The sequence below is a fragment of the Epinephelus fuscoguttatus genome, linkage group LG1 (genome assembly GCF_011397635.1).
Source record: "Epinephelus fuscoguttatus linkage group LG1, E.fuscoguttatus.final_Chr_v1".
NCBI lineage: Eukaryota > Metazoa > Chordata > Actinopteri > Perciformes > Serranidae > Epinephelus > Epinephelus fuscoguttatus.
In genome coordinates, this window is record NC_064752.1 from 18,482,432 (window position 1) to 18,506,573 (window position 24,142).

General features: G+C 43.0%; 1 protein-coding gene across 1 annotated transcript; it reads left to right on the plus strand.

The window, feature by feature from the left end:
* On the plus strand, window positions 1-21,325 carry inka2 (inka box actin regulator 2). The gene is made up of 2 exons (XM_049588166.1): window positions 1-409; window positions 18,112-21,325. The coding sequence occupies exons 1-2, from the start codon at window positions 338-340 to the stop codon at window positions 19,342-19,344; spliced, it is 1,305 nt and encodes a 434-aa protein (XP_049444123.1). The 5' UTR covers window positions 1-337; the 3' UTR covers window positions 19,345-21,325.
* The last annotated feature ends 2,817 nt before the right edge of the window (window positions 21,326-24,142 follow it).

The following is a 24,142-nucleotide window of genomic DNA, read 5'->3' on the forward strand; positions in this document are numbered from 1 at the left end:
TAGCCAAGCAGCAGCCACTGAGACACACACACACGGACTGGGTGTCTTCATGCAGCCACAAGAAGGACCTCATTATCATTTCTTGGAGTAAACACATTTTCGTCATCGGGAGTTGTTGGGTGTTTTTTTTTTTTTTTTTTTTTAATTACAGGATCCGCGTCATTGCGAGCCGCGCGCGCATTCCTCAGCAGGATTTGCGCATCTCCAATTGCAAATTGTTTGGTGCTCTCCAAGAGAGCGTTGTTTTAATTTTTCCTGCCCGGCAGAAAGCTCTCATAGTCATGCTCCAGAGGCGACTGGCGACGCGTTTCATCTGAAATCCTCGCCTCTCATAAACATGGAACAGCAGCTCTCCAAACCGGAATGCAAAAACATGGATGCGTGTCTGAGGCGACTGAAGCAAGAACTGGTATGTTGTGTTGTGCACTTCTACTCCTGCAATCAGCTCTCATAATGTTCCTCTACTTTATCAATGTGCATATTAAACAAGTGGCATTTTAAATGTGCAAGGTGGCGCGCCAACAACTAAATATTTAAATTTCTTATAATAAAAAATCAAAATATCATCGCTCTGTGTGTCCTGACGGCTCCTCTCATATTCTAGTTTGTTCTTTTCAGTTGGGGGTGCATGTGTGTATTTTTTAAATCGCATTAATCTGTGTAGGCTTAAAGCTTTGAGCACACCAGAGGCATGTGTACATATCCTCCTCCTCTCTGTCCACGCATCTGGGACAGATGTTTTAAGCTTAATGAGCTCAAGACAGTTTCTCCTCCTCTCTTAAGGAGGCGGATTTTAGTCGGAAACAGCTGGAAGATTCACAGTATTTTGATCTGTTGTAGTAAATTGAAATGTGTGTTGCAAGAGACTGGAGCTGTAAAAGAGTAGTCGATTATAAAAGGACGGAAAATTATTCACCAGCTGTTTTGATAGTCAAATAATCGTTTGGTTTTGCTGGTTTTTGCTCCTTAAATGCGATGATCTGATGCTTTTGTCTGTTTAATATCATTGGAAACTGAGTAACTTTGGGTATTTGGAGTGTTGATGGAAAAAAAAGATGGGAAGACTTGAGCTTTAGGGCATTTTATACAAAAATAAATAATCGTTTGATTTATTTTTAAAGCTTGAATGCCTGATTTCCTGGTATTTGTTCTTTTAATGTGACGATTTGCTGCTTTTGTCTGTTTTGGAGTGTTGATGAAAACAAGGCATTTAAAGACTTGAGCTTTAGGGCATTTTATACACAAAACAATTTATTGTTTAATGAAGACATTAATCAACAGATCACCCCATAAAGAAAGTAATCAATTGCAGTTAGAGCTGGGCAATATGGAGAAAATTAAATGTAAAAAAAAAAAAAAAAAAAAGGCTTTTCAATTTAGCATGAACATGACAACCTATTCCCTCCAAAAAAGATAAAGAAAAGCATAGAGCCAAAAACAAAACAAAACAAAAAAACCAACCATTGTACCTGGACGTTACTATTAACTTACAATGGAGCCAGTCAGCCATTAAAGAGAGTCTATAGTCAATAAAGGTAATGTTTCTGTGTATATATATTCAATGAAAGGCTGCCAAACCTTTAAAAATGAGTCATATCTGTATTTCAGGACATGGGTGATCTCCTCTAGAGGCATATAAATCATCATTTCTGAGTCCACTTTGATATAGAGAAGAGGGGATCTGACGTCCAGGTTAATGCAATACACTCCCTGGAGACAGCAAGAGCTGTATCGATAGATTTCTTGGAGCTTTGATGTAGTTTAAAATTTGTAACATTTCCTTGGATAAAAAGTCCTGGATCTAATGGATTTGGATCCAACAAATATTTTTGACCAAATACCTCAATATTGATATTACATAGGGTTACCTATTGGTGCTTTCACAAAATGTTTACCTACAAAGTGAGTAAAGGCAAATAATAGATCAGTAAGTTACATCACTTTAAGACTTTAGATATTACAATCCAAAATCTAAGACGATATCTAGTCTCATATCATGAATATGATATAATATCAATATACAGCCCAGCTCTAGTTCCAGCCCTGCAACAGACCGATGTAGGGTTTTGCTTTCACAGCAAAGTGAGTGAAATTGGCAGTCAATCCGAGTTTCAGCACATCATTACGCCCTGAATTAATTTTTCAGTCTCCTGTATTTAATATGTTCACGTCTCCTCTCCTCTAACAAACAAATCTGTTTGATGGTGGCGAATCCAGAGCGCTATCTCTTACCCCGTCCTTGAAATGTAAAAACAAAATCTGTAAGCTGCACCCTCACACCCAAATCATTTGGCAGTGACACAGTGTAGACCCATTTTTCAAAGGAGCCTTAACTGGCACAGATTTCATTTGGAATCATCTTCAAAGCAGGCGCAGATTTTTTTTTTCTTTCTTTCTTTCAATCCAGCCACTGGCCCACAGAAAAGCCTCGCATGGCTGCGTGTTTTGCAACATGATCCGCTCTGTGACTTCTGTGAATTCGCGTCTCCGAATTACCCACACGTCTGTGAAGTGGCACTTGAGATTTCAGGGGAGTTAGACGTCCGTGCCAGGAGGACATGTAGCGTCATAGCTGCCATATCGCAGTTTGGTAACATAATAGAAAAAAGTGTCGCGCCGTGCCGAGGATCAAACGGGAGAACAGAGAGCAGATGCCGGTTAAAAAGCCGAGGCAGTCTCCCCCCTGTAAAGGACCATGTGGGATGCAATCTGTTGTTCAGAGAACGAGGGGTGTCTGTGCCAAGGTTGTCACTTTTCTTTCCACTGTGACGGATTTTCATCCAGAGCTCGCTGAAGAGCGGCAAACCGGCTCCATCTGCAACGCAGAGATCACAAACATCTAACAACTGACTTACACCTGCTGCAGAGTTGAGAAGTTCTCCAGTATCACTTCAAAGACTAGTTTACAAAGGGCAGTCCCAGTTGTTTTGCGTATTTTAGTCCAATTAAATCACTTCTAATCACAGATAACCATCCTGCTGCGTTCTAGACATTCTTCAGTTTCAGAAAGCCATCTGTATCATATAAAAATCAGTTAGTAGACTGCTGGAACTCACTTGAGTTACAATCCATCACACTCAGTATCAAGTCTCAGTTCATTTTGTTGGAGATACATCATCATGTTGATGCAGCTTAATTGCAGACTGCACTACATTAACCATGCAACTTTGACAGTAATTAATGCAGAGTTGATGTTCAGAGTAATAACCGCACAACTCAGGCACGTTTCAAGGAGCCTGTTAATTTGCCATCTCATTTCACTTTATTATTCAGTGTGACGCCGTGTTTACGTTTGCTGTTTTCTGTTTATGAGGGGGGTCGTTATTTCGCCCTAATCAGTAGTGAGTGACGTATCCATCCAGTCAGTGCCATCTCCACTCACTGCAGGGAAGCTACAGTAGTGTTCCCTAGGCAGAGTTAGCAGCTTTTCACATCAATCAAAAAAATATGCAGCTTTTAAAAGTTGTGTGAGTTCAAAGACCTGTACAGCTGCGTCGATTTCATCCGAGCTTGTCATCTTCTCATGAACATTTTTCTGTCTCTTTATTTCCTGCTGTTTGCAAGATGATGTCTTAAATTCATCTTTAAACCAGTGACACATTAATGAGCACATCGCCAGACCTCTTTGAAACACTTAAATGCCTACTCAGAGATGTGGGCAGCGATTCAAAGATCTGGAACCAGTCTGTTAATTGGTTTTCATACCGTATGGAAATGGTTGGATACTAATGGCTGCCAGGAACAGGTGGTTAAATGCATCTGAAGACCTAAAACTGTGCAGCATGCATTTAAAAATGGTTACCAGCTTTATAAAGCAAAGATTTAAAGTCCTCCTCCAGAGTTTTATGTCACTAAAACTGAGAATTTTTAAAACTCCAGTTCATCTTCTCATTTCACACATTTCGATTGTTGCTTAGAGAATCAGCATGCTTAAAACAACATCAATGACGGACTACTAGCTTGCTAACATTTTGTTCACGCAGCTTGGTCTTATGACTTCTTAGTATTGTTGCACCACTTCACGGACAAACGGAGGTGTCCGCTGCACCCAGTGTTATTGCTTCACCTCAGCATCCACGGTTTAAAGTCTGCCAGAAATTCAGCATAGTGTTAGTTCCTGCAGGACACTATAGGCCCGTTTCCACTGAAGAAGTTCCTGGTACTATTTGGGGGGCAGGAACTACTACAGGAACGTCCTCTCGCTCGGCCCCCTCAACCACCGTGTCTCCACTGAGAGAGCGGAGTCAGAGGAAGGTTCCTGTAAAGTTACCGGGCTCTGTATGTGACGTAATCGTTGCGCAACCATTTTGACCGGGATGACATAGGGGTGTAGGGACGCTGTTAGCCGTTAGCGGTGTCTGTAAAAAAATACTTTTTCCAGCGGATGTCTTGGTTACAACATGATTGAGCTAACTGGAGTAGTTTCATGTTGTATCCGACAACAGGAGGCTTTTAAGAGATGACGTGCTGATGTTAGCTTTGCTGCTTCTGTTAGCTGTCCCTGTCAGCTGATGCTTTCTAGACATCGTGATTTCCCAAAATTGAATAAATACCACACATAAACACAAAACTGCTTTGCTAGCTCAATCATGTTATAACTAAGATATCCGCTGAAAAAATATTTTTTTCACAGTCCGTTTATTGAGTTATTACAGACACTGCTTACAGCTAACGGTTAGCCTAGCTAAACTACGATAACCATGTTGTTATTTACAAAACGTCACATCCCGCCTTGAGTATATCCAATCAGCACCAAGTAATCCCCAAGCCCCAGCCAGGAGTTTCACGGGGCCGTTCTGAGTACCTACTCCGAGGCAGGGACTTGTTTAGCCCCTGTAAAAGTTCCGGAACTCTGTCCTTCGGGGGTGGTTCCTGCGGTGGAGACATGCACCAATGGCCCTGGCCCCATAAAAATTATCCCGACGTTCCTGCGGTGGAAACGGGCCTTATGTCAAGCTCAGCTCACATCCCAGCTACATCAGCTGATCTCAAACAGCCCAATCAATCGATGGAGCAGCTGACTGATGGAAGGGAGTCAGCTGATAGATCACATGATTCCTTTCTATGCAGCTATTGGTGAATCTCATTCAGGGTGCCCTATTTAAACTGCTCTGGCCTGCCTACTGTTGCTGCTTCCTCTGCAAGCTGCTTTGCAACCTGCCTCCACCCCAGCTCCTCCTCTTCATGCTGTTTGACTTATCAGTGTCAATTCTGTTTGGCATTGGCTCTGTTCTCAGGAGGTCTTTGCTGCTGCTCTCTCTGCCTTAGGCTTTCCATGTATGCGCATGGAAGGGCAGATAGGTGTGCTCTCTCTGCCTCAGGCTTTCCACTTAGGCAAGTGGAGGGGCAGAGAGGTTCGCTCTCTCCACCTTAGGCTTTCTGTGAAGGCCTAGGAAAGGCAGAGAGGCCCCAGAACAGAGCCATACCGCCAAATATAATACTGCAAATGGAAATAAAATAACTTTGACTAAAGTTGACGTGACTGAAACAGTGGTTTTGGATCAGGCCTGGTTGAACCAGCAGAGGGTGAGACACTTTCTAGAGTGGCATTGTTGTTGATGAGGAGTGGAAGGGAAACTTTCTCATGTCCAGAGCGTCACACGTATGTTAGTGTGAGCGCCTTCATCCTTAAATTGAATGGGAACCAACAGTGATGAGAAAAAGGTAACGTTAGCTTATAATCATTCCTACCTTTATGACAAGGTAGAGTGCTGAAGACAACTAACACTGGGGGGTGTTGGAGTCGTTTTTGCAATCTAGCCACAACAGAGATAATTTGTAAAATGAAGGTTATGGGAGGTTGTGAGAGGTAAAAAAAAATCTGTTTTCAAATATATCTGTAGACTTGTACAGAGGGTCTAAATGAGGAGCTGAAAAAAAATAGTATTGTCCTTTAGATGTTCACCTTGTAGTTTAGTTTGCAGTGTCTACAGCACTGAGCATGGCATTCAAAGCCTGTGTACAAGTCATGTATATAACAACTGTGACCTCATTGCTCCACAGTAGACCCGCTGAAACCCAATGCACCATCAGCTCTAAAAGAAGAAGAGTGTCATACGAAAGTGTGAACACTGTGTCAGGGGTCGGGGGAGTCAGTCTGTGTGGGGTAGTGTCAGGTCACGCTTTAACATCCGACCCTTGACCCGACAAGGTCTGGGGCTGTTCCTCCTAACTGCTGACCACATCCAACACACCAGTGTCAATAAAACTCAAAGCTGATAGATCAGTTTTCAAGTCAGGAATGTATCGCCGTTTTTCATCTTTCTACTAACTGAAAACAGAGTTAGTAAACAGGCTGTTAGCTCCCATTTGTTCCTATAAAAAGCACTGCGAGGCTCCATAGAAATCCCGAGGATATAATGGTAACAATGAAATATTTTTAAGCTCATGCATGAGTCATTATTCACACAACAGACAAAGAGTCATGAAAAAAACAACATAAGCCCTTCCTGCCTGCTTAGAGTCCAAGATTCAACTGCTGACGTGCCTTTGAGTCATCTTGTCTAAATGTTGGGTTCACACCTGCATTTCAGACGCTAAAGCATAAGTCAAACCTCGTGGTGTCATCGCTTCTGAAGCTGATTTCATATGCATCATACTCCTTTATCCCTCTCACACCTGAGGCACATTTCAAAACATGACTGTCAGCCTGGAATTCAGATCCAAAGCCAGCGAGCATGAGGTCATGAAATCTGAGAAAAATAGCGCAGTGTGTTCTGGAAAGCTCGTGTGCCTCATGGCCGCTTGTTCTTTGTTACCTTTTGGGTGTGGGATCAGAAAACTGCTTGCAACACAAAGAAGTGTAGTGGTTTGACTTTAAGTTCATTTGTTCAGAGCCTCCCTCCTGGCTCCTGTTCTCCAACCTGCCCTTCCTTCCCCTCTGCTATAATTGGCCCGGCTCTTGGTGGCAGCTGTAGGGTTTTGCATGGGTGATCATTGTGTTTGAAATAGAACCTTTATTTACAAAGCCAGTTTATCATTATGAGACCGAGCGCACATAACCCGCGTTATCACGGTTCACAGAATGGAAATCACCACTAACGACGTTTAGGATTTACTGTATCAAGAGACAGTCGAGTGGTTAATTATGCTGCTGCTGTAACCACATGTGACCCCACTGGTCTGAGATCGAGTTGTGTCTTTCCTCCGCTCTGTTTGCTTTCATTTGAAGAAAAATATGTGGATTATTTCTCATGGGTGTTGCTCTCACTGAGGTCTAGGTCAATATTGTGCTCTCTCTCATGTTATTGTGTCTTTGGGGCCTTGAAATGACATTTTGTCTGGCATTATTGCTTTATCTGGTGCCAACGAAATTGGATTTTTGGAACTGTTCTGCTACTAAAATGGAAGATATGTTGTACAATGCATTAAAGCAGAAATAATTGATTTTTCTGGCCACTCGGGGAAACAAGCTGTAAACACAGCATTGAAAGATTAGCACCATATATAGTTGAAATGTTGAAAAATAAACTTGTTATCCTGCAGAAGTCTATTTACACACCCAGCAGACGGAGAAAAACATTAGCATTTATCTGAAGTTGTGTTTCTGGACACCTGACAAATATAAGTCCAGTGTTCACTCTCCTTTTAGCTCCGCTTTGATCTCCAGCAACTCCTAGGGAAAATATTGCTTTTCCTACTGGACAAAAAAAAATAGTAATGCATGATATGCAAAACAAAATCATATTATGTTAAGTTTTATAGATATTGTGATTGGGATATGAGTCATGATTTCAGTGGAAATGGTAAATATTATTATTGCTTTTCATTTTCACTAAGAAAATATAAAAATGACGATGTAAATTTTGTTGGGGTCTGTACCGAACAAGCTTGTTCCTTTACATCTGGAATATGATTTGTAGGCTGTGGCATCTCTGCAGCGCCACAATGCTTCATTTATAATGGTACGTTGTGACACGTTTTTCCTCAAACAACTGCAGCTCTTGCGATTTGGATATTACCCAGGGCCATATTGCAATTTCGATAATGTTCGATTAATTGTGCAGCCCTACAAAAAACCCTCTGACACCCACTAACATCAGGCTTTTGTCTTAAGTGGGAAAGGTTTATCAGCTCCACCTCCGATTGGCTCCAGTTGGCAGAGATGGAAGTATGACACCCAGGTTAACGCACAAATTTTAGCCCCTTTTCCACTGCAATGTAATGATGCTCACTTCATATTCTGTCTGTCTTTGTCCAGGCAGTGCTAGGACATTGTTCCAAATTAGTGGGCTTGAAAAAGGGACTGAATAAGTAACAGATTCAATAAAGTAATAACCATCGTAATATTTTCCCTGGCCTCCATGCTGCTTTTTACTGTTTACTAACCTGTTTTCTGGCACGTTCAGGATGTTGAACATGACACACCAGGAAAAAACAGAAAGGCATTCTCATACACTGACAATGGGAAAGAAGTCTATCACCTATGTATTGCTGGTTTTCCCGCTTTTTTAAACCGTATATACGCACAAATTTTAGACCTGAAAGACACTAAAATGCTCTGTAGAGCTGAGGGAAGCTGCAGATTTGGTTGATAATTCCCTGTGTTCATCACAAGCAGTCATTTAATCCACTGTTAATGCAAAACTATTAATGAATGCAGCTTTAAAGTATTTAAAGAGGCCCATTTGCTCCCTGTATTATATATAACTCAGCACCTGCATACAGTGCAAACTTCACATTCCACAACGCTCTGTATCCCACCCTGAACAACTGAGCACATTGTGATGGCATGTGCAGTATATACATGTCACAGTACTATGGGTTTGATAATGTAATGCATTAACGGAGGACCATTCACTCCCAATAAATCACTGAACTCAATGAGCTTTTAAATGCTGCACAGAAATCAGAGCACCCGCCATGAAAGCTTTTGATGTTAGACTAAGAGGGGGCAGGATCTGGAGTCTCTGCAACATTAACGTCACACTTGATGTTACAACTGTGGGCTGGAGAATTGGCCGTGCACTTTCGCTGCCCACACACAAGGTGCTGACGTCAACTGCGGTGCTTATCAAGCATCTGTCTAACGATCCTCACGTCCACTGAAGACTTTCAGCCGGGAAGACAACAGATTGGCTCCCAGATTTTTCTCCAAAGATAATCTGCCAAAGATGATGATATGGATCCTAATCATCCTGTGTCCCCCACGGCAGCATCATTTTTGTGATGGAGTAAATTAGCTCGAGCAGGAAACAAGCTATTAAACCACCTCCCGTCTCTGAAAGGGCCGTCGGGGAGTCTTTTGCTGGGCAGCAGGTCATTTGGTTTAAATGAGTCTGTCTTAAAAAGGGACAGTTCACCAGATTCTCCATTCCCACTCACCTCTTGCTGATTGTTTGGGTTTTATTTCCCAAGCTTTGGAGATATCTGTCTCTGATATTTCTGCTGCTACCTTAATACAACAGGAGGCGAATGCAATTTTAAAAATGCATGAGCATCATCGCTTTCCAGAAACATTGTCCCCATTGCTCTGATTAACAGACTGTCAGGAGTTTTCACAGGAGCTGCTTTTCAAGTAGTAATTGCAACAAAGTGATCACAGTGAGGTCTATCAATTATCCAACAAGTCCTCCAAAATTAAAAACAACTTACGCTGTGTCTTGCCTTTAAAACTGACCTATATAAGCATTCTTTAAATGTATGCCCCTTTCAGCAGGATGGCATATTGTTAGCCAGTGCCTCTGTTTGTGTCAAAAATGACTCGCACTGCTTTTTTGACCTGAAAGGTTCGGTTAGATTGATGTATTTATAATGAAGCTACACGCTCAGTCACAGAATGTTTAGAAGGAGTTGAAGGTGTGTGCATAAAAAATACATGGATCATGGTTTATGGCTTACGTAAGGGACAGATTTAGGTTCAGGATAAAAAGAAAATGTCCTCAATATGGAAATAGCTGCATCCTGTGTCCTGGTCTGACACTTGTCATTCAGTAATGCTGTGTTCACACGACGAGAGAGAAAGCAATGAGCTACAAGTCATTTCTAATGAAGGTTGCTGACATGAAGCTGAAGCTGACGCCCAACGCATGTCACTGCAGACGGGTGTGACGCACTACAAATAAACTTTTTCAGCGCTCCAATGATGCAATAAAGTTAACCAATCACATGTTTTTGTTGGTAGCTTTGGTGCTGTGGTATTTAGCTAAGTTAGCCAACGTGCTCACTTTTTTCGGATGCAATGCCGCAGCGAAATGTAATGCTAAAATTGGGCTCAGATGTTGACCAAAAGCAGAAATATTTCTTGACCAGATACAAACTTTAGATGACTGTCACACAAGGTTTTGTTCTAAGTACCAGGCACACACATAAGCCCAAGACGATACAACTGCGTCAAGGAGTGCTCGAGCAACACTTCAACAATGACTCAGCGACAGTGTAACTGGCCATGTTGGAGCTTTGTCTGTCGCAGTGTGAACAGGGCATTATGTACACAACCACAAGAGCAGCTTTGTAAGTTCAACATTGTATCCAGGCATTTGCACAGACAACAGGTGCTGTCATTTTTCTCGGGAGGGCGGTCAGGACAACCAGGACACAGTTTCTGAAAGGAGATGTCTCTGTTGAATGTTTTAGCACGAGCATCACCAAAGAAATTCTGTTTATCTCAGCTGTACTGGAGTGGAGGCAGAAATCTGAGAGATGAATCTCAAAATCTGAGCAAATAAAATTTAAAAATATCTGCTTGACTTTTTTTGTAGTTTAGGTGAACCAGCACTTTGAAGTCTTGCCTTATATGAGCACTCATTAGTGCGAAATTTAGGAATAAACTAACACTTTAAATAAAACACATACATAAAAAAATGCCTTAAAACATCGATATCTCCACTTAAGGGACAGTTTCGATGTTTTTGAAGTGGGGTTGTATGGGGTAGTTAGCCGTAGTCAGTGTATTACATACAGTAGATGTCAGCCAGCACGCCTCCGGTTTGGAGAAGCAGACTGGAGTACCGACATGGAAGCTAAGGAATGTACTGCTGTGGATGTGCCTTCTAAAAAATCCATTGGTTGAAGTGGACACTATATCTAGACTATTTTCACTGCTTTATCTTACAGTCAGACAGTGATTTCCAACAGGTAAATGTAGTAGTTACATCGTCCTCTTCAAAGCCAGACTTCACTGAGAAAAACAGTAATTTAACATTGCTGAACACAGGAGCTGCTGGCCTACCTTTGTCTCGATCAGTTGGTTTGTTTGTGTAATTGTGTAACTTTGGCATTAAAAACAGTTGGTTAGGATCCACCAAAGTCACAAAATAACACTTACAAATTAACTGATTGATGCAGTGGTAGACCAGCAGCTCTTGTGCTCAGCAAGCTAAAATTGCTGTATTTGTCAATGGAGTCTGGTGACTCTGCAGAGAGCATAGACGGGGGAACTAGAGGGCTGTCTGAGTCAAGATAAATAGCTAAATATAGAGTACACTTGAACTGATATTGATTTTCTTTTAGGTGGCTAAAATTTGTTTTGTTGCTGCCCTTGTCTACAGCAGAACATTGCTGAGCTCCTGTGCTGGTGCTCCTGCCTGTGCCTCCAAACATGCTGACTGACATCTGCTGTGTGTAATACTCCGACTATGTATAAGTACCTCACACAACCCCACTTCAAAAGATCCAAACTATCCCTTTAACGACCAATTTGTCATGACATCATACACGAGTGCCCCACACCCTTTTGTTGAACATTATTCACACTTCTTCCTCTCCTGAACATGACCCAGAGGACACATGGACCAAACAGAGTCACCATGTAACCCATTTCGTCAAAGAGGCATTCATTGCCACAGTAATTTATTTCTTTCAGTGAATTCTCCACAGCTTTTATTGCCCTCTTAATCGCGACCTCGGGGCAGCGGTTTGTGGCGTGTCCAGCAGCACCGTCACAGAGGCTCTCTCTGTATCCCGCGGACAGAGACCCCCATTCCTGTCCTTGACCCACACAGCCCACCATTCATTTTTAATTAGGGGTGGAGGTGGAGGGAGGGTGGAGTACACTAGCTGCTGCTGCCACTGGCCAGCTCCTTCTAAACAGGAAGACCTTTTGGGCCTGATAACCTTGGCCTCGCTGTTTCCTCCCCCCTCCAGCCAATAACAAATAAACAACAACACTGAATAGCCTGTATTTTACAGCCGGAATAGAGCGCCGGTTTGTTTTTGAGTTTGTGTTTTTATTTCTCACCCAACAATCCAGTTAATGTATATCAGTGAACGCAGCATGCAAGCACACACTTATAAAAAGACACTGACTTCATTCAAGCGAGGCGTGTGTGGACATGTGTAAGCTCAGTGTGTTTGCACAGTGATTTATTTTTTCCTTCCATAACTGAAGGAGGTAATATCGAGGCAGAGAGCTCGATCTCAACAGACGGCAGAGGAGGAGCATTGATTTATTTATACTTTGTGGTATTTAATTCAGTCACATGCATATTGAATGGTTTCTGGATGCATCTCCTGAGTAGACGGACCCTGACGTGGGAATATGAAATAAAGAAACCCCAATCAACTGATTTATTTTTTTTTTATTACAATGCCAGAACTTTTAATAAGCCTCCATTCAACATTAATTCAAGACTGCCAGCCATTGTTCTTAAACTTTGAAGCATTCAGCCTTTAATTGGCAATTATGTATGGTTGGCTGGCGTCACCGCAGCCAAAGAAGAAGAAGTAGTGGGGGGTGAAGGGGGAGAATCTGGACAGCTCCTGTTTGTCTCTTCCATTCATTCAGCACGTTTTCACTCGGCTTGCTTCTTTTTTAAAATGATCTTTTTATAGAAATACACGCTTGATGGATTAAATGGCCGAGGCAGTTTGGAGTCTTGAGTTCAAAAAGAAGATTTAACTAAAGTTAACAAGACTGGGTTAATGATGCCAGTGTTTCTGGACAGTACAGAAATTCCCCGCAGCCCCAATTTCATCCCAGTTTTCTTATTAAATTAGATTAGACAGACATTTTTCTCCTCGTCTCTATTTTTCAGGGGAAAGTCCCGAAGGTGGTTCGAGGTCCTGTCAGGTCTGCGTCCTCTGTCTTTGTCCTAATGAGGCCCTGAGCTGATTCACACATTGTAAAAGTGACACATCCCAGGTTGAACATCTGTGTTTGAAGTAGAAACTGCCGCAGGACGTTATTTTAAAAGTCGCTTTTAGCATCGTGAGCAGACGGCAGAATGAAGGTTGAAAAGGCTGACATATTTGGGCCACAAAGTTCAGCCTTGAAATGGCAGCGCCTGGAGTTAGCTGGCATGGTAAAGGTGGAATAATGGGGTTTGGTTTACTACTGTTGTTCTGTTTGTTCCGCAGGGCACAGTGTGAATTATTAATGTAGCCTTAGAATAGAAATGGCAGCAAACAACTCAGTGTGTTGTAAATAACCAGGGAAAACGCCTGCGTCTTGGGGACAAGGAGAAAGTTGCATGCGAGTGTTAAATTAGGGTGTTTTTAGTTAGCGTGTGCAAACAGGTGCGGCCCTTACAGCCTGCATGAGAACGGTGTGCTTAGCAGATAATATTTCAAAAACAGATTTTAATACATTTAAGTGGTCCAGATTTCAGCAGCAGCTCAGAGTGCAGTAATCCCTCAGCTGATCCCTGCATAAACTTCGCCGCAGCCACGTCTGCCTCCGAAGATGTAAGGACAACGCATAACTCCGCACGTCATCTTGTCTTCAGACTTGTTGACCTTTGATGTGGAGGAAAGTAAACCGTAATTATGCGCTCTCTCCCAGCCTCTCCCAGGACACAGACAATTACGGCTAATGAAGTCAGCCATATGTGGAAGACGGGAGGACAAGAGACAACCTGATTGTGCTAATTACACGTACCTTCGCTGCCTAATTTAGCGAGCCAACGGGAAGCTCAGAGGCTTTTGTTCCCAGCATGTGCATTGATAGGCTTATTATCTGATCTTAGAGGCTGTTCAGGCCCCCGTGCACCTACTCAGCCATATGTTAGTGATGAGCAGAGTGTTTTAACCCAGAGGTTTAATGCTAATGGTGCATGGTATTGGGTAAGTGTCAAGGCACAGACAGCGCTGGATTGATGCACAGACAACAAATCAACAACCGTTCTGATGATCAATTTAGTAATTTATCTAGAAGGAAAGCAAAACATTCTCTGGCATCAGCTTCTCAACTTTAATTATTCTCTGCTTTTTCTCTAATAAATAGAATATCTTTGGTTTTAGACTGCTTGTCAGACAAAAAAGCAACTTGTAGACATTGTAGATTACCTTGGATTCAGAGGACCTATGATGGGGAATGCAATTTTCCCTTATAGATGAAATGATTAATCAAATGATTTATATAATGAATCATTAGTTGTGGCTCTAGTATACAATAAGGTGTCACTGTTCTAAAGTGTTTTGTCAAGAAGGTCAAATGTCATTAATTCATTTAAGAACAAGATTTAGGGGCTTTCACATCATCAGCACTTGCTCTCTAAATCCAGTTGTTTGGTGTGTACTGTGTCCGGGCATGGATCGCACTAGAAAAAGTGGTCTCGAGTACAGTTCATGTGTACTCTGGCACGCTACACATCAGATGTACTGTAAACCAACTATAATGCAACTACCATGAGTTTTTAACCAGTTATTAAACAGTCTCAATTTAATAGTGATGTCTCTATATCAGACGGCAGCGCTGTCCGATTCGGAGACAGACCCACATCCGGCTTGACCTGCAGTTGAAGCTCCTGGGCGTGGCCTGCTCAGCATCTTGGCTTTTCTGGGAGCTAACGTGTAGCAGAGACATTAAAACAACACAGCAGAGCATGCCGCCTCCCCCTTTTTTGTTACTGTTATACAGGCAAAAGTCAGTAAGGTGCTTTCAAATGAATTCATTCATTAATGAATAATGTTAACTTTTAAAATAGAAAGGCTGAGCAACATTTACTATTCAACAGTTTGTGAACTGCACACTACTTCCAGTGAAAAATTATAGTATGTAGACATCGGACACTACGCCAACATAAATAAGTAGCACACAATGGGTTACCATGAGCAACCGCAGATGGATCTGATTAGTTTAAAGCTCGGGTATGGAAGCATTTTGGTTATAAGGTTGAAGTTAAAAGGGAATTGGACAAGAGCCAGATTGTATGCAAGTAAATTCATCTGTTAATTTGATTATCACTACAATCATATTTGTGGACAGTATGAATTAGGGCTGCCTGATATGGAGAAAATCAAATATCACAATATTTTTTACCAAATACCTCGATATATCAATATTGCAAAAACACTGTAGGGTTGACTATTGGTGCTTTCATAAAATATATCCATAACAATCAAAAAGCAAAACAGTGATCAGTAATGTGAATATAATGACTATGGTTTAAGACAAACAATAGAACAGTCGGGTAAATTCGGAAAATTACATCACTTTACTGTAATGCTGCCTTTGAAACCAGGAAAAGACAACACGTATGATACTCTGATATATAAAATCTAAGACAATATCTCGTCTCATTTCACAATAGATGAAATATCGATATATTGCTCAGCCCTTATTCAAACCAATCGTACCTGTCACGTAAACAGAATACGCTGTTTGGATTCCGAATTAGGCCTTTTTACGAATGATGCATCTTCCGATTTAGACACGTGGAATACGCTGGCATCATTCAGGTTTTAGGAGCATTCTTCAGTTCGCGACACACACCATCTTGGCTGTTTAAGGTCAGCTCTTTGCATTGTCATGGATATGCTGTACACAAACCACCTCGTTAACAGTTTGCAAGGCTAGGATAGCGATGCATCCCCCAAAGAAAAACCCATTTTACTGGTCAGAAGGAGAAACACACCTGCCTTTTACACATTATAAAAGACCCTGATATTAACAGGTTTTTCAATATGCTCGAATATCTCAATGCTGACTTAAGAAGGTGGCTGAAGGAATGAAATAGTGAGGCTGTGTCCACACGGTTCAACAAGTCTGCAACCAGTGGAAAACTGAAAAAAAACTATTTGATGCGAAGTAGCAGAACGACACAAGCAGCTCCAGCTGTTCCACTTTTCCTTTGCTTTAACGAGATTAATGACATGTTAGAGCACGTTAATTGGAGTATGCACGGCTGCATGTAAACGGGAATATTAGTGGAATATTCATTTTCATTAGCCATGTAAACAGCCTATTAGGAATATTGTCTTTTTCATACTAAGGGAAAAAACTGGATTATTTTGTGGATGTAAATGTAGTCAATGAGGCTAATGTATTGAAGTTTGGGGATTTTTGTTCATTTACTTATGGCTACAATTTAATTTTTTAATCCAAATGTTCAATAAGAATTTTTGTTATTGAACATTTGTCAGTTTCCCATGAAAGTTTCAGCAACAGTCCCGTCTCTCACGGTGCTTATAGGTTGCATTGTTTACGATGCTGTACTGTCAGTTGTCCTACGCAGCTTCTTTTCCCACCCGGGGGATCAACACAATCACTGCTCCCTCCAGATTAAGTATCACAGTCTGGTGATGTTACACCTACAACCAACAACCCCCCCCTCCCCCCCCCATGTGTTCTTATGGAGTCATCCATAATTAAATCCATCAACAGTTTCTCTTCGACATCTAAACATATGGCGAGGGATCTGTCCCATCCCTCCGCCCCTCCTTCCATCCCTGCTCACCCGGCTGACTCTCACCATCCCTCTCACTCGCCTCTCGCTCCTCTCATTGTCAGTCCGTTTCCGCCTGAGTGACCCCACCTCCCCCCTCCCCCCTCCCCACCAGCACCATTTGGGGATTATAGTCTAGACGGGCAGCGCTGATTGGCTGTCACGCCCAGCGGTGTCCCCTGATTGGAGAGAGATACATATAGGGGCCGTCAGACAGATCTGTTTGAAAGGTGAGAGACGGTGACAGAGGTGCAGACTAACAACAGGGAGACAGACAGGGATATGTGTACCTCCTGGTTTGTGACACTTTGTAGAAGGTAAGGTTTCGATTTCTTAGATTTGGAATATTTGTTTTATAGAATCAGAAGTTATTTAATTTCAGATATTTCATCTTAAACAGTGGCTGTTTGTTGTCACGCTAGAGGCCCTTTTATGTTCAATAATGGCATTTATCTTCAGTTGACAGTTACCTGTGTTGTTTTAGTTTAACTGGCAGATCCTGACAAGCAGCTTGTTGATCAGCGTTGTCTGCTGTAGGTGCTCTTCAGAAGTTTCTAGCCAACATTTTCCCACAGACGCCGGCACGTTTTTCAAAATTCATTGCATGCTTCCTCTTGTCTTCCCACAGATCTTTATAGTGGGAGGGTTCCCGGCAGGTTTAGTCTTAAATCGCTTTGCTACATTTGCCAATGTGAGCGTGTTCTTAGATGAAGATAAACCTGTTGTTACATCAAGAGAATGATCTAAAGGTCTGGGTCAAATGATTCAAGCTACAAGTTAAGACACAGGTCAGGATGCTGCCTCTGGGCTTTCTGTCTGCCTTCAGGAAGGAGAAGACGGTTAGTCCTGATCACATGACGCAGGCTCTTAAACAGATGAGAGCAGAGAGAGAAAAGGAGGAGGAGGAGGAGGAGGAGGATAAAAGCTGAGTGTATGATTACTGCTGCACACAGGGAAGTAAGAGTGAAGACAAAGAGCTCGGAGGAGGGAGCAGCAGATATGGATTAAAGTAAATGGATGGAAAACGGAGATAGAGAGAGTAAAAGAGAACTGAGGAAAAAAAAATAGAAAGCTCTGTTTTACAGCTGTCGTGGGTTGGATCCCGTCTCGTACGCAGGCCATATGGGACCCTGGCCTGTCATCCAAAACTAGGTCACATGACCCATAATTAAACAAGGTGCACAGCCTGAAAAACACAAGAGAGTGTAACTGACACAGAGACTAAAAGCAGGGCTGTGATTTTTACTCATGAATACATGTATTTAATGGCTTTGATACAGCCAGTTGATGGTGTGTAATTGGATTTGTGCTGGTGCTGAGATAAATGATGATCAAGAGGGCGTGCAGTGAGGACATCAGTCTTTGATGGATGAGACGGGTCCAGCAGGAGGCCGAGGAGTCAACTGATTGGATTTATGACCTCTACAAGGTCTTTAGCTGTTAAACCAAAGTGGACATTTTAGATTTTTGTCTCTCATCATGTCTTTATCTCTCTGTCTCCCTGCAGCTGTGTATGAAAGAAGCCGGAGATGGCCTCCACGCTCAGATGAATTCAATGATGGGAGCCCTCCAGGAACTCAAGCTCCTTCAGGTCCAGACAGCACTAGAGAACCTCGACATTTCGGGTCGTCCCATTAACCGAGGATTCCCACATCCAGCTCCTCCTGAAGCTACAGCGGCTTCCACTTCAGGCAAGGATTGCAGCTTTAGCCAAACCATGCCTGAGGAGCCTAGACCGAGTCCGATGCCAAGTCCCAGGCCGTCGCTGGAGAGCAGAAACACCTTCAGCCGAGACGACAGGAGCCTGTCTCGAAACAGAAGCAGCCTGGGAACCTCGTCTTCATCGGCATCCAGCCTTGAGAGCGAAAGCGAGGGAAGTGAAAGAAGTGGAAGAAGCGTGAGAAGTGAGAATGACCTTGAGTCCATACCCAAGAGGTGGTCAGGATACTCCGCCCCTCAGGTGGATTTCTACGGACCAATGGTGGGAAACCCTCCACCGGAGCCCTACCCTCAGCCACAGGCTCCCCGCCGCGCTCAGCCGGTGGACCTGCCCGGGATCCTGTACAGCCTCTCCAAAGAGGGCCCTTCACTGGACAGCGACTACTCCCAGGACAGCACAGACGACGCCAGCGACTGGACTTCTTCGCTCATGAGCCGCAGTCGCAACCGCCAGCCCTTAGTGCTGGGAGACAACGTCTTCGCCGACCTCGTGGGCAACTGGCTGGACCTGCCCGAGGTGGAGAGGGAAGAGGGGGAGGAAGAGGAAAGGAGAAAGAGCAGAGAGGAGAGGATAGCGGACGGAGGAGCAGACAGACCAGACACCCCAGCTCACCCTCTTCGCCTCAGCCGCTCGCAGGAGATCTGCAGGAAGTTCTCGTTAACCACAAACATCTTCAAGAAGTTCCTGCGCAGCGTCCGGCCCGACAGGGACAAGCTGCTGAAGGAGAGGCCCGGCTGGATGGCTCCTGAGCTGCAAGAGGGCGACCTTTTCAAAAGGCCAAAGAAAGTGGCACCTAAAAGTTCAAAAGGCAGCTTTTACCTGCCATTCTGGGCAAACGGACAGCAGGGCAAAGGCAGGCCGTGTCCTCATCTAACTGACACAGAGGGGACCCACCAACACCACTTCCCCCAGGTCCACCAGCAGCCATTTGCTGGGATTTATTTAGACAAGAGACAGCCTGAGACTGGTCTGGAGAAAATGCAGCCCTTGTTTGACTACAACACAGCTGTGTGGGTCTGACAGCGAGTCTCACGCCAACAGACTGCTGGCGATGCCAAACTGAGTGAGTGGCAGGTGCTGGGGGGATTTCAGGCTGTGTGACTGAACGTGGATACAGTTATCTTCCAAAAACGAACCCATGAACTTCACACCCACAACGAGATTATCAGGGCAACAGTTTGTCTGACAATCCTAAAAACCTAAACCTTGTTTGCTGTGTGTGTGTGGCTGTGTGAGTGTGTGCTGGAGATGGAGTTAGAGAGATTTTTTTGAGGACTTATGCTGCAAGTTTTGTATTATTCAAATGTCTTCTTATGCCTGTGTGCATGTATGACTGAGTCTCTGGATGTCTTAAAAGACGGTACATTGAAACGGACTTTCTCTTTCTCAGAATGTCACCACCATTACAGATCTTTGTAAAATAGTCCACTGACACTATAGGACTCTCACTTCTTTGCATCTATGAATGGAAACACCAACTGTTGGATTGCATGGTTACCGTTTTTATAAGCGATAGTACAAACAGCTGTTACTGAACGCACTGCCACTGAACATAAGCTCACTTTTGTTTCCAGCAGGCCTCCACTGAGCGCCTTGGAAACTCAGGTTTAACCGAACCCGTCCGTCTCATTCACTTTGCTCAGGGAATGAATGATACACAGGAGTAAACTATGAGACACTGCCGCATTTAAATGGGTTTCAAACACAGTTTAGAGATGTCTTGCCTCATTTCGTCTTGCCTAGAAAAAGACATAACAGCAATACAGTGCGTGACTAGTTCAAAGACTGCACATTAAACTCTGTCCCTCGTAATCAGCGATGTCGTGCTTGTCAGAAATGCCCCTTTTCCCTCTCTGCCGTGTAGACATGGCACATGTTGAGTTAACTGTCAGTCCGCAGAGAGAGGAGGGGGTAGAGATGGCACAGCCAACCACGAGTGCTGACTGACTGACTGCCATCTGGTACCCGGTTGTTATGTAAAGCTCATTCGCCACAGCCTTGAAGAAGATGCAAAACGGGCTCGTTTAATCCTAAAGCTTTGGGGATGAACTGAATTATGATGATGGTGTTACATACTGTATATACGCAGGTGAACGCATCACAGGGCTGTAACAGCGATGAGACGGTTGAGAGAGTGGAGGTAGAGACCCGTAATCTAGGATCAGGATCAATGTACAGAGCATTGTACATATTTGCCATCAACCAAACAGCAGCAATAATTTACAGTAATATCCCATCGCATGGTTTTCATTATTCTGCACAGGTAAATATGTCACCGTATAATTACAGTGAGCATCATCACACGTGTATTTAAACCACAGACTGATGATTAATCTTACAGTATCTATTCTCTTGTATCATAATAAACAGTTTCAGTGTTTTTCTCATTTCAACCAGCGTCACAACAGTTAAAAACAAACTGCAGCTTCCTTCGCAAACTCACACAAATATCAGGATTCCCTCAGGATTATAGATGACACTGCCCGCTCTGACGCAAATACTTTGTCTTTAAAGAGGACCACTGTTATGCAAGGACAATCCGATACTTTAACTTATTATTATAACAGAAAAAAAACCCCAGTTAATTTCACTCAATTTTAAACAGGATCCCAGACCAATCAACTTAGCCAGCAGGGATTAGGCCTGAGGTCTTTTGAGTGTCTTGGCCAGTCGATCCATATGGTGTCGTCTCAGTATTCAGGTCAATACATACTGTACATTCAGAGGGTCCAACACACACACACACACACACACACACACACACACACACACACACACAGATTCAAGGCAGGCACAGTCTGAGATGTCATATCATACAGTATGTGTATGTAAATGTAACATTTATTTCTTCCTATTTACGAGTCATCTACGTGTCATTTTTCAGCACTGTCGTTGATATTTTTCATCGGGGTTCTGCGAACCTTCAGTAGTGATTTTGTGTCATGTGCACTGTAAAACTGTCACTGACTCTTTGTAAATTAAATCTGTTTTCAGAAAGAAATGTCACTCTGTGTCTTGACTGTAGTTGTGTGGATCAAATGATGAATCTGTTACTGCTGCTGCTGTGAGATGTATTAGTGCAGAGCTGAAACCTTTCAGCAAGCATTAGACAAACGGCACCCTGATAAATGATGTTGGTCAAAGAGTCGAAATCAATATCATCAATCATTATTTTTCTTTTTCAATTTCAAGGCATATCATGGTATACAAGAACAATCACATATATAACAGTTGCATGCTTGGCTTTGAAATAGTAGCTAACAAAACAATACAACATCAAACCTTAAAGGGTAACTTCAGTCATTTTCAACATGGTCATGTTTTTGTGTCTGAGTGACAAATGGGAACAACAATTAATGATATTTACCAGTATTGAACAACAGAGCTGCAGCCAGCACAAGTGAAACAGGCAGCAATGTAACCACCTGGGGCAATTGTGCTTGGGTCAATTAACGTCCACTAAATGTTTGCTACTGTTACAGACTGTTATTATAGGTGTCTGACAACATTATGTAAAGGATCCTTTTAGAGGTTGACCTTTTAATTAGAGTAAGATCCTTTTTGTTTAACCTGAAACAGCCCTAAAACAGTATCGCCAAACCCACCGGCTCCATTTAAATAAACAGTAATTTTCTAATCATAGCACACACTTCATTCAGGGTGCTTTCACACCTGCCCTGTTTAGTTCAGTTCTTTCCATCTCAAGTTTGTTAGCAGTTCATTTGGGCAGGTGTGAACACAGCAATCACATTCAGGTGCACACCTTCTTGAAGAGGTGGTCTCACGCCAGGGCCACACCGCCCGCGGAAGTGCTGCGAAGCGCAGCGCACCGAAATTCTCGTGCAAGCTGGAGCACTTCCGTTCACATCAGACGCACATTTCTCCACGCTGGTCGATAAGCGGTTTTGCTCCCAGCTGTTGTCTCCGTCACCCGGCTCGACACATTCGCTCGCGGCTCGTGCAGAAAATAGACCAGGCGCTGAAACGATCGCTGCAGGGCGCGAGCCAACCACAGAGCTGCGCAGCGCAGCCAGTGTGGATGACACAATCGGTTAACATGGGCGCCAAAAGGAAACTGGCTTCGAGGCGCTTCGAGGCTATTCACAGCGCTTTCGCGGGCGGTGTGGCCCTGGCGTTAGTCCGGTTACAGAGGAATTCTGGTGTGGTTCGTTTGTGGTGAGAACGTTGTTCTGACCTCGATCTGAACCAACTGCAGTCACATGACACATTGTTTGGGTTAAACATGAGCATGTTACAGTCCTGGAGGATTATTAATGTGCACCTCCTCCTGTACTGCCTTAATATGCACATTCAGCACATCCAATGCATCAAAACATTGTTTTCTAGTTGGAGCCGCGCCTCGTTTTCAAACTGTATGGTTTGACTAAAATGAACAATGACAGCAATATAGTCCACGATGAGCAGCGCTAAAATCAACCTGTGTAGTTGTCCCTCCATTGTGACATTAGAAAGTGTCACATTTATCTTGCAAGTGTACTCTTCTTCAATGTTTTGTTTACTTCCTGGATTTTTCCTGCATGGAAATTCTGACCAATCAAGAGCAGGTTTCTCACTCAAGGTATTTTATCTGGTCCTCTTGTAAATGCTGCCGTGAGAACATGAACCAACTCTAGGCAATTATGGAACTTTGTAACAAAACTAGTCCCTGATTCAGACCAAAGCAAGACAACTCTAGGTCTGAAAGCACCCTCAACGTTAACAGAAACAAATTAAAACTCAAAAAACATCTTGGTTCATCTTTTTACTGTTCCAACAATCACTATTATCTCTGGTTTGCATGAAATAAACCCTGAATTCATCCGGTCATCTGGTGGGTGTGGTGACATTGACTTCGGGGCTATTTCTGGTTAAACAAAAAGGATCTTACTCTTTAACAAAAAGGTCTTTCTGTGTAGGGATCCTTTCTATAATGTTATCAGACACTTAGAATAACAATCTGAGCCTGACAGTGGCAACAACAAGCACTATTAGTGGACACACATTGACAGGAGGAACATGCCCTGAGTGGTTACCAGCTGCAGCGCTCTCACTCAATACTGGACCAATTTAAAAAATCGTTCTTCCCATTAGTCACTTAGACATAAAAACATGGAAAACTCGGGTCCAGGATGAGAAATACTAAAGTTACCCTCTATGTTGTTTGTCTGGATTGTATCACGCTATCTTCTTCAGCAGATGACATTTGAAAGGCTGTTGAAATATTCTGAAATTCCAACACATTATCACCACATTTAAAACAGCACCACATTCATACACAGTTGTAACTTAGCATACAAAATGAAATTTAAAAAAAAACACTAAAAGGAAAAACAAGAAATGAAGTCAAATATAAGACTCCAGCAGCAGTCAGCTTTTGCTCTCAGCCGAAGCTCTCAGCCTGATTTGTTTCTGCCCCGCTCTGCATCCTCACCACGGTAAAGTGCTGCTGCACGACTAACAGGTTCAGTGAGGCTGATGCCAGCAAGTCACTCACTGCCTGTGCATCAACTGTGCACTAAATTGATTCTAAATCTGTACAACAACTCCATCAGCCTCTTCAATAAATAAACAAAGAGCAACATGAACTCTGCAGCCCTGCAGTTCATCACAGACTCTTCGTGACACTCAATCCCTGAGATGCTTTTTATGAGATACACATCAAACCACATCAGTCAGTTCATCTTTCTGTCCCCGGGCACTTCGTCCAAGGAAAGGCAAGTAATACCTACTGCAGAGGTCCTGGGCTGCTGTCAAACATATCTGCTCTGCAGTGTAGAAATACCTCCGACATGATACACTGTGGTTCTTTCAGAGCTGA